Source organism: Rhinolophus hipposideros (genome assembly GCF_964194185.1).
Source record: "Rhinolophus hipposideros genome assembly, chromosome: 3".
In the NCBI taxonomy this organism is placed as follows: domain Eukaryota; kingdom Metazoa; phylum Chordata; class Mammalia; order Chiroptera; family Rhinolophidae; genus Rhinolophus; species Rhinolophus hipposideros.
Genome location: NC_138049.1, coordinates 18,448,047 through 18,459,572, shown reverse-complemented (window position 1 = coordinate 18,459,572; position 11,526 = coordinate 18,448,047). Strand labels below are relative to the sequence as shown.

The 11,526-nt window shown below is 37.2% G+C and overlaps 1 protein-coding gene across 1 annotated transcript in view; it reads right to left on the bottom strand.

The window, feature by feature from the left end:
* Positions 1-409: 409 nt before the first annotated feature.
* Positions 410-11,526, bottom strand: part of EPM2A (EPM2A glucan phosphatase, laforin) — a 114,351-nt gene continuing 103,234 nt past the window's right edge. The window contains exons 4-5 of the mRNA XM_081045155.1: positions 5,711-5,779; positions 410-3,684 (exon numbers count right to left, since the gene is read on the bottom strand). Coding sequence (XP_080901281.1) covers positions 3,380-3,684; positions 5,711-5,779 — 374 coding nt within the window. The 3' untranslated portion in view covers positions 410-3,379. The remainder of the gene's footprint in view (positions 3,685-5,710; positions 5,780-11,526) is intronic.

The window sequence follows — 11,526 nt, the reverse complement described above, 5'->3', positions numbered from 1 at the left end:
AGATTTTTTTAAAAAATTAATGTTGATGAAATCTCATAAATAAAACTTCTGAATTAAAAAAATTATACATGCACATCGGATAGCAGTCTGTTTGGAAAACCACTTATAGATGTAGCTGTTATTCACTGCTGCAAAATGTATTAAAATGACGCTATCAATTGCTGACAATAAACACCAAAAACCTCAGGATGAGTTTCTCTGATGAATCATAATGAATTACACAGACAACTGGAATACCTTAATAATGTGTTTCCATTGCCAAATACAGGATCTCAGAGATAGATCTCACTGAGTATACTATCGACATGTTCATCTTCTGGGGAAAAAATATAATCTCACAGTTTAACATTTTTAATATTGAAAAGAACCTGATAAAATCATGAGCGCTGTAGAGAAACAAAGTAGTTTTACTTTAGAGGACTATTTATTCTTTATTTAACAAGTGTGGACAAATCATGCCATTCATGAATTACTTAGAGAACAGAATTAAAATTCCTCATGTGGAACATGCTTACCTTGGAGAATTGAGTTTTTTGTTTTTGTTTATTTTTCACTTTTTTTGAGAAACATTCTTCAGGAAACTATATTCCAGGTTTCATTATTAACTGCAAGTTCAAAAATGATACAAATTTGGGAAAAAGTGTTTAGGAAAAATTTTAAAGTATGAAAATTTATGAAAAATTATGTTAATTGACACTCATTGTTCTAAGCTTTCCCTTTTGTATCATAAATGTATAGAAACATTCCCACTTTGCTGATAAAAAAAAATATCATCACCGTTATTCATTCACTTACCAAACTTTTTTGAGCTCTTACTGCTTTTACTACAAATAGTGCAAGATGTTCAAGATTAAAAGATGAATAAAATATAGTGTATGACTTACGTTTTATAGTTCATAAACTTAAACTTGTAGTATCAGAGGGAAACAGATAGGTGAAGACTCAGGAACAATGTACTGTGACAAATGCATCAGGTCCATCATGATACAGAAACCACACTGTTATTTGAATAGGGAAATTGTACTATAAGAAATTATTAATTATTAGAATGTAGTTAACTACTAAAAGAGATGCATGGGAACTCTAATGGGTCTAGAGATAGCAAATGCAAAAGCTACTACTCCCAGGCCAAGGGAGAGTGGAAAATAAGGGAACTAATGACAGGAGAGGAACTTTTCTTTAACCAAGGCCAAAATCTAGACCTCTTCAAAAAGGGTGTAATATCTATGACAGGGACACAAAGTCTGCTGGTGGCAGAGAGACTTGCCAGAGGGGAAGGGACAGTACTGCTCTGTAAAAACAGTTCAAGTTTCTGGAGCTGGTTTACAGAACGTCTAGGTAGTCGAGAATTGGTTTACAGAAGCAGCCCACCATTGTGAGAGAGTGTGGATGGATTAGAGCTACTTGGAAGAGACTGCTAGTGAAGAAAGTATGGCCTAGAGTACAATGGCACAGAGCATTTCATTATTTCACTTCTCATTTACAAATGTGCTTATCCCCACAAAATAACAGGGACTTTAGGTATAGATTCCAGTTTTTATTGGAGAAATGGAAGCCGAGTGTCATTGTTGGAAAGGATATGTAGGGTGGCCAGGGGACAGTGAAGTAGAATATCTGAGGTAGCAATGGGACAGAGTGACTTCCGTATGTGTTTCACAAGGCTTTGTCTAGGGACATGGCACATAGTGTGTGACTGTCTCCCTCTCCAGTGCCTGGATAAATCTCAAGGAGGGACTACAAAAATAAGAAAAGGAAAAGAATGATGATGAATAGTTTAAGTGCGATAGGATTTCATGTGAAACCAGTCAAGGATCTGAGTTTCATGTCCTGATTGATGTCAGGCCAAAAGAGAATCATGAATGGATGAGACCACTAATATCTGGGTTATTCAAGCACTGCAATGGTTACTGTACAATTCAAGTTGTAAAAAAGAAAGAAACAAGACAGAAGCAAAATAAAACTTAAAAAAATACATCGACTTCTAGTTTCAGTTCTGGCATGTAAAGAAAAGAGCTTTGAAATTGTCCCTCCTACTCTTAAAATAAGAAAAAAAGCTGAACAAACTAAAAATCAATGACCTCCATCAGAGAACTGAAGTCATAGGGCAATGGAAATGCTGAAATATAGGGAGACAGAAGAATACAAAAACCACAGCCAAGATCGGTTTACCCAGAGCAGAAGTTGCAAGAGCCATTCACTGCAGGAACATTTAAAATAGTAATTTTGACAAATTCCTGGAGTCTGAATATGGATCAGAATGAGAATGAGAAATTCCTGGGGGCCACAGTTTTAGGGAAACCCCTCACCCTTTTCTGAGTTTGCCTCCAGGAATCTCATAATATTCTCATGGTGAAGAGCTAAGAGAGATTCCCCTCTCTGGTGGAAGGAAGGGAGAGTAATCATTGAAATAAGCCCCGAATGTTCTCCATAACAAAGGGAAAAATCTTTTACACCTCTAGCTCTCCTAGTTCACCTACATAGAGGAAAAAACTATCAACACTTGTGAAGTTCACAGCCCAAGGACACAGGCCCATTAAAAGACTCAGATTTAATCGTAAGATTATAGAACACTGCCTCCCACCCACATCTAAACGCACATCAACAGGGCTCCAACAGAAAAGAGTGGATTACAGTCCTGAGCACATAATGACAATGGACCACATGTGATGATGGTCTCCTAAGATTATAATGGACCTGAAAAATTCCTATTACCTAGTGACATCGTAGGCCGCCCAGCATTGTAGCCCAACGCATTATTCACATGTTTGAGGTGATGCCAGCGCAAACAAACACACTGTGCAAGAAAAGGCTAGACCCAACTAGGATGCTAAATTTACTGCTAGCTCTGGGTGGTGTAAACGATTCAAGAATCCTCATACATCACATAATGGGAAAGTGAGTGGTGAGTCTGCAAGTGCTCATGTGAAGGAAGCTGAAGAATTTTTGGAAACTCTACATGAGCTGATGGTAGAGGAAAATTACTTGTCAGAGCAAATATTCATTATGGATGAAAACTTCCTATTCTGGAAACAGATGCCTAAAAGGATTTTCACCCATAAGGAAGGAGGCCAAGTCAATCCCAAGTTTCAAGGCTTTTTTAAAAAAAAAACAGGGTTAACCGTCTTGCTGGGGGGGGGGGAGGGGGCAATGTCACAGGCTACAGATTGAAACCCTTTGTGATGTGGCACCGTGAGAACCCCCGGCCCTTCAAGCATACCAGTAAGCACACATTGCCAGTGTACCACAGAAGCAAAAATATGTGAACCAAAGAATCCATTGCTGGGTTCATTCCCAGGGTTGTGGAAGGGACCATTCAAGGAGGGGACTGCAGCTTAAGCTTCAGTGGCTTCATGACAATTCTGCCTCTGCTTCTGAGACTTCATTTTTGGAAGGCGGCAGCAGCATGAAGAAGTAGATTCCTCCTGGAATCCAGTTCAGTAGAGTAAGCAGAGCTACCCAGAGACAAGGGTCCAGAGACAGAGCCTAACAGAATTGTTCGTGCTGGCGTCTCTGCCCCATGTTGACAGGGCGTCTGCAAGGGTCTGCACTTGGCCTTGGAACAGCATGTCTGCTGGGGCCATCCAGTGGTATAACTGCGGTGCCATTTCTGGTTGTGACTGCCCCAAGCCTGTGAAGTTGCCAAGTACCCCTTAATGAATTCCTTTCCTGCGCAAATTAAACTACCTGGAAATTAAAAAAAAAAAAAAAAAAGTTTGTTTTCTTTTAACTTGACTATTCAAGTCAGTGAGCCTGACCCCTTTGACCTGTGTGTTGTCCCAGTGATTGGATGAGACAGAATTCTTTCTCGAAACCCCAGTGCAGTCGGGTTGTTTCGTTATGTGTTTTTGGAGACCTGCAGTCAAAGCACATTCTAATTTTTTGTATAATTTTGATGTGATTAGTTCATTGACATCTGTCCTCCGAAAGACTAAGAATCCTGAGATCAGGGACTATGTCCATTTCAGTTCACCAGTATTAATCACCTTACAATTAGAAGGTGCCACAGAAACGTTAGTGCATGAAAAATACACTTACAAAATGAATCAATTCTTCCTCTTTCACATTTTTTATCCTGCATTCACCTTTATTAACATATTTAACACATTCCATTTATAGTTTCCATTTATATGTCTGCACATTCCATTAGATTATAAGCTCCTAGAAGGTCACCATTATTTCTCAATTATTTAAATATCCCCAGTAAGTACTCAGTAAACGTTTGTTGAACAGATCAGTGCCCTGAACTGGGAATTAGTATTTCTGCCATGTATCTCAGATGGCTTACTTAGCTTCTTTAAGACTCAACTTTTTATCTATAGAGTGAAGAAGTTATTCTAGAAATGATCTCTTAGGACCCATTCCAGTAAAACAGCTAAAAGTTATATGACACTAAATGCAAAATATATTCTCATATTTCAAACCACTAACAATATCTATTAAGCAATTTAAGTGGGGGGAAAAAAGGCCTTCAGGGTAAATTTGAAGATGTGGGAAGAAATTTCATTAAAATATGTAAGATGGAAGTTTGTTGATTATTTGATTTTTACCCCAAAGAATTATAAACAGTTTATTCACAGAGCTATTCACAAGCTAAATTGGATAATCATAAAGAGTTGATGCTCTTTTGGAGCTATGCAGCAAAATCCCTAAAATATATGTGTATTTTTTAAACTTACCATTTTAGAAAAACAGTTTATACTTCTTGGGAATTTGATAAACATTATTATGCCTGCTGGATAATATTACTGTATACAAAGATTTGAAAAATCTCCTTTAGGAATTTACTATCATACTCAAAAATATATGTTAGACATTTGGGCATATTGGACTGAGGATACTCCCTTTTTAACAAATTTAATTTCTGGTAAAGAATAAAATATATGTATACTCGAATGATTCACTTTTATCTTTCATCCTGCTCTTTAAAAATGTAAATTTTATATTGAATCTACTACTGCAACTACTAAAATGCAACTACTGAAATATCTAACCCAGACACAAAAGAATATCTTGAAAAACTCTATTCAACAGGAAATAATGTTTTTTTTCTGTGAAGAAAACTTTCCTCATTTAACTGTTTTATTAGTCTTAAAAATACATAACTAATAGACATGAATTTAGTGAAAAATGTACAGTATTTAATGTCATTTGCTCCAGAGATGGCAAATAATTTTCATAAATCAAATAGTTCTTCAAGATGTTTCAAAGAAACAGAAAAGGAAGGCAATTTGCGAAAAATGGGCAAATGAGAATATCTGCTTTATGTCTCATATTCTCATGCAAAATATGTCCCTTAGTCAACAATGTTATTTCCTTTTGGAAAAAGAGAACAAGGCATATTACCTCGAACTCCCTTCACCCTCTTCTTTCAAATGACCATTGGAGCCTTAAATATAAGTATGTAGATAGTTTGCTAAGAGATCTCAGTCTGAAAAACATCAGTGAGGACCACTGGCCTCAAAGGATCGCCTGGACGCACAGTCTCAGACATTTCATGAGTTGAGAGTCATTCTATGGAGGTCTTTGCAGCACATAGGCAGGTTCCTTTTTGCGGTCTAATTTTTGTGGGAGCACTAAATATACCAAACTTTTACTACTCAATCACGTTGACTCTAGACTTAGAATACAGTCATCGTCTGACCACGAAAGGAAGTCCCAAGAAGGAAGGAACATCACACAGACTTGGCAGATGAGAACCGATGGCTTTTACCTGAGTAAGGAAGGCCTGTAGACCAGAGGGAGGCATCCTTGGTATGCAGAGGGCAGCTTATTGGCAGCACTGGGGTGGGGCAGGGAGGAAGGAATGGGAAAAGAGTAATTGAGGCTTAAAGGAACAGAAAGAGGATGGAAAAAATTATATTTACAATTATGCTAGGAACAGATTATATATTTAATGGTTTACTTATTACTGAGAAGTTCCTCCTGAAAACCAGAGAGTGGCTTGAACTGCTCATCTGTACTTTATTTTCCTTTGAGAGACTGCTCAGAATTTCTAACAAGTATATCAATATGCCATAGGTGGTAAGTAAAATACACTTCGGCTTAGCATGTTCTCACTTGAGTATTTAAAGGGTTATTTTTCCTGTTGCTTATTTTTTACAGAAATGTCGAAAAATGTACTCGGAACAGTTTGGGCACTGCCCTAACTTTGATGTCACTCCCCACTGGTACTTGGTGCTGTACTGTGGAGTGTGTACTCCTAAGCTCAGGCTGTTCTCGTAGCCTCTTCTTTTCTCTGAAACAGGGGTGCTATCCAGGAGTCTTTCATTCTGAAGTTCATCCACAGGAAAAGGTAGGAGCATGATTAAGTGACTGCAAGTCTCAAAAAGGAATACCTATGGCTCAGAGGTAGACCCACGTCACTGTAGTTCAAGAAAACTGACACTCCAAAGAGAGTGTTGTCAAGCAGGGAGAGACACATAAGCTTATCGTGCTGCTTTGCACATATAGAAAAAGGTCGTGGTTTTCTTTGATGTCAAATTTTTATATATTTTAACATTTATGTCCTTTAAAATGAAGAAGATTAAAAATTGTAATAAAACTCTCCATGGTTAAGAAGAAACAAATAAAAACATCTGCTACCAGACTCAGAAGAAATAACTCAAAAAGTGACACATCAAACAATGACACGTTTAATACAGTCAGGAAGAAATTGTGGGAAAAAAGAAAAAAAAAACTATAGCAAAGATTCCTCACACCTTGGACTCACTGATAAAGAAGCCATGTGTGATCGCACCTATTCATGTCAGAGCTTTTTATCCTATGACTACTTCTCAAACCAGGTGACTAGCTACGGAAATTTACTTCTGCCAATTGATAATTCCTTTACCAACATTCTAGATTCTTATTCTATTTCAAATCCACCAAAGAGAAAAAGAAGAAAATGAAAACCAAATCCAGAAACAAATCAGAAAAGTTTGACTCCACATGAAAAGAAAGCAACTGTTTATGGTTCTCATGTCCCCTATTCAGCTATTTCAGTGCCCTGCGTGAACCTCTGTAGGCAGCGCACATGGATAGTAATTTAATCTGACATTTCTTAGCTGTGTAAGTTTTTTTTTCCTTTTTTAGAAATCATCATTCTTTTTCCCACTTTTATTTCTTACATACAGGAAAAATCGTACTCAGTACCCTGGTATAAATAAAAAATTTATGCTTTTTAAAGCATGTATTTAAATTTTATATTAATTTTTTCATATTCAAATATTAAACTTTTATGGGAAAAACATTTCTAAGTTGCTAAACAGAATTCATTTGAGCTATGCCAAAACATAAATATTTTCTCCTTCGTTTTTTTAACTAAATATTGTGTATGTCATATTTCTATTTTAAAAAACATGAATATAGTTTAGGTTGTCTTCAGACAGATTTTTAAACAATAAAAAATAAATAAATCATCTCTATGACAATATGGCATAATGGCTCAGAGTGGGTTTATTGTATCAGAAAGCCTGATTTTAATTCTGTCTCTAACACTTACAAGCTGTGTGACCTTACAAAAGATATTAACCTCTCTGTACCTCAGTTTCCTCATCAGCAAATGAAAACAATCATAGTACCTACTTTAAAAATTGTTATGGAACCCAATTCATTTAAAAATATTCCTCTTATTGTTATGTCTATTGCCAGCCAGTGTGATATGCTGGTATTGCTTTCATCATTCCAAAGAATTAATTAGGTACTAATTGATACATGATGCTTTGCTAGATATGATATATGTGAGTCTATTGATTGAATCCTCTCAAAATCTGCAAACTCACATGTGCGTGCATGTACACACACACCCTGCAACAGAGTGGCCTGTACAGGACTCTGCAATGACCAACTAAGAACATCCTCTCTGAATGTGCTGTGCGGACATCAGGCACAGGTCAAAGGGAACTGGAAGCTGCTGCTGAGAGACCCATGGAAGTCACTGGGAATCGTTTATTTCATGAGGGAAAGTGCAGTTCCCCTCTGGTTACTCTATAAAGGCTCCATGGAAAAGCAGTGACAGTGACCGTTTAATGACAGGAGAGACATAATTGGGTGGGTTTGAAGGAGGAGAACCTGATCTAGGCTTATGACGTATACTGTTTTCTTAAACGGTTGGCATTTGGGCTGGAATGACTGTATCATCGGAATTTGGGACAAGTTTGTCTAACATGATTAAAGACCCATGAACCAAAGAACAGAAACCAAGGAAATGAAGTTCAGGGCTTGTCCCTGACAGGCTCTGATGTACAGTATGTGGGTCTGAGCGTTCTGGAGAACACAGTCAGTGACAACACACTCTGAGGCTTGGAAGCGAGATAAGAAAGGCCATTTTAGGAAGAACTTTAAGGGGCTAAGTGATGGATGAAGAAAACAGTGCTGACCACAGGATGACAATGGTAAGTGTGGAACAGGTGTAGGCAGGGAGTCCAGAAGGAGCCTGAAGTTCATCAAGTTACAAAACAAAAAACAGCTGGGACAGGCAGTAACCTGGGGCTGGGGACAGATATGAGGGAAAAGCGTGAAACAAATGAAGCTTAGTTTAGCAGTAAAGTGTGTGACCAGAATGAAGATTGCAGGAGGTGAAAATGGCACTAGTTTGTCACTTGAAATGCCAGAGAAATGACGACATAACCGCTCTGGCTGACAATGGGGTAGAGCAGGGGCTACGGAGGGAGACATATCTCTGCTCTTGCACCTTCAGTTGACAGGGGCTCTCCATCCCAACTTATCCTATGTTTGAGATAACATAAATCAAGAGGGAAAAGAAAAGTTACGTCTGTATTTCAAAGTGCTTATGACCATGCGGTGCCAACACATACTACTTAACTCTTTGCTACTTCTCTCCTGTCCCTAAACTTTGCCACTACTAGTTGTCTTGTGGTTGGACACTCTTCCCACTGCATCCGAGTGCAGGTGCAAGCCAGTACACAGGATTCAAAAATAGTTTTATATATACACGTACTGACACACACACACACACACACACACACACACACATACTTCAAAAGATAGAAGTATCAGAATTACACGTAAGAAACTAGTTCATTAATATCCATTTCAAGTTATTTTCTCCGGTAAAATGAATTTTGCTTTCTGCACTCACGCATATGACAAAATCTCCTTGTTACCCCTTCCATTTGTTTCACACACATTATCTCATGAATAGTTCAAGATCTGGGTAAGTAAAGGAAATATTTGCATTCCCTCCTTAGTTGGTCATCTCTCTTCTCCAGTGGTACTCAAGAAGAAAACAACATAATCAACACATTTGTAAACAGCAGACAGTACAAAAGAAGTGCTTTCTTGAGGGCTCATTGAAGTCTGATTTGCAGCGAGCCATACACAGTGCCAAAGAGACAGATACAAGTGTGCCACAGAGCAAACAGCAAAGCCAAAAGAGTTACTAAGAGCCAGCTTCAATCACAAGCTAAAGACCTCCACTTCAGGTTAGGTAGCAAATATCCAATTAACACAAGTGTCTGACTGCTTTACCCGAACAGGCAGCAAATTATGTCAAAAGGAAGAAATTAAACAGCAGGGAAAATAGGAAGACAACCACTCAGGAGATTATTTGCAAAATGTAATCAAATCATACATAAAGAAGTATTCTTCTCTTTAATATACTTGACAAAGACATCCTTTCACCAAACAGCTTTTGTCCTGTGAAACAGAAAAAGGAAGCACATTCTTCCAAATGGAGAGAGAAGATGCTATTCCACCAGAAGACTAGGTAGTTAATAAAATCCTGGCATGTCTATTACATTTCCCTCCACACATAATGTGAAATCCCCTGAGTAGCTACAGAAGGTTTACCTTTATTTATTTAGGTGGTGCATTTTCTTCATCCCATCTTCTCCAAATCACTTGGGGGTGACCAGAGCCACTGAGCACTGAGTTTTCTCTCTGAACATTGTAAAACTTGTACTTCCCTAACATATCCATTGGTTACCTTGGTAAATGCCAATTTGTAGCTTTTAATGTTCAAAGGAAAAGAAGAAATGAAAAGTTAACATAAATGAATAATTAGAAGCATAGATTGTTAACTTTCGAAAGGACCTCAAAAGTCATAAAATAGAATCTTACATCCAATAATTGATCGCCTTTAAAACATTTTTGGAGGAGAGTTTTTCAACTTCTGTTTTTAAATCATTTAGTGGCAGGGAGCTCATTGTCTCACAAAGCAATCTGTTTTACCATTTTCCAACTCATTTAGAAAGTGCTTTCTTAAAGGAAGATGAAAGCTACTACCCTATAACTCCTAACCATGGATCTTACTTCTGCCCTCTGCAGCAGCGAGGGCAAGGTTAATTGTCTTATTTACTCAATACATCAATCCTTCAAATATTTAAAGAGTGTTATTTCTTTCCATAGTCTTCCTTTCTCCAAGTGAATCTTCCTACGCTCCTTTTCATATATTTTGATAATTACATCCACCCAACAAGCCATTGTGAGTGCTAAACGAGTGAATGTCCCACACAATACCTGGAAGTAGCCAGCATTTGCCCAACTGTTTAAAAGATCTCTGGGTCTTGTTTTCTCCATCTATTCTCCTGAGAAAATTAGAAATTCTCTTTGGAAAACTATCTAATCTATAAATGTTAATATTCTACTTCAAACGTGTTGACAGAAATAAATATAACCCTTCACCGGACTAGTGGTTAGAACAGAAGTGTGCACTATACTTTGTGTAGTCAGAGCTTGAGCACTCCTGGTTTGTGTGTGTGTGATACACGCCTCATCATTTTGTTAGCCTTTTTAACAACAACAGCAAGTGGCTGGCTCATTCAAATACCCTGGATTATTTTCACTATTTCACTATTGCTAAGCCAGTTCTCTCCCTTTTTATTTTTGCAAAATATCTTATTGATAACACTTCTATTATGAGCTATGGAAAGAATGACTCATGACTAAAATGTGGATTTAGTTTATGTGTTCTCTATTTCTGTCATTAAAAATGATAACTGGAATAAATACATCATGGGTCAAAAAGTTCTTCCTTCGATCTGAAAGAAAATAGACCACTGAGGGATAAAATACATCCTGTATTAAAAGCAAATATTTTTGTGAAAGCAATTCTGGAGAAAGAATATTGGCAAATGCTTCAAATTAAAAAAGGACATTTGCTTATAGACACTTGAAAATCACCTGGCAAAAGAGATTTCTTTTATATCAATTGTTATTCCTAATGCATATCCAGAACTACTTAAATACCTAAATAATAAAACAAATTTTCTTTACCCAACTCCAAATTATTGCTTGCCAGTGATTACGAGTGTTATATAAGGCTTCTTTACCTAATTGGTTTATATATGTAATGATTCAATATCTTCCAAAGAATGTCATCTCCATTTTCAAATCACCAGCTTAAAATATTAAAAATACTCAAAAATTTTCTGTGTATAGAAGTATTGAAAATCTAAACAGACCGATCACCAGTAATGAAATTGAATCAGTCATCCAAAACCTTCCCAAAAGCAAAAGTCCAGGACCAGATGGCTTCACTAGTGAATTCTACCAAACCTTCAAAGAGGATCTAATACCAATCCTGCT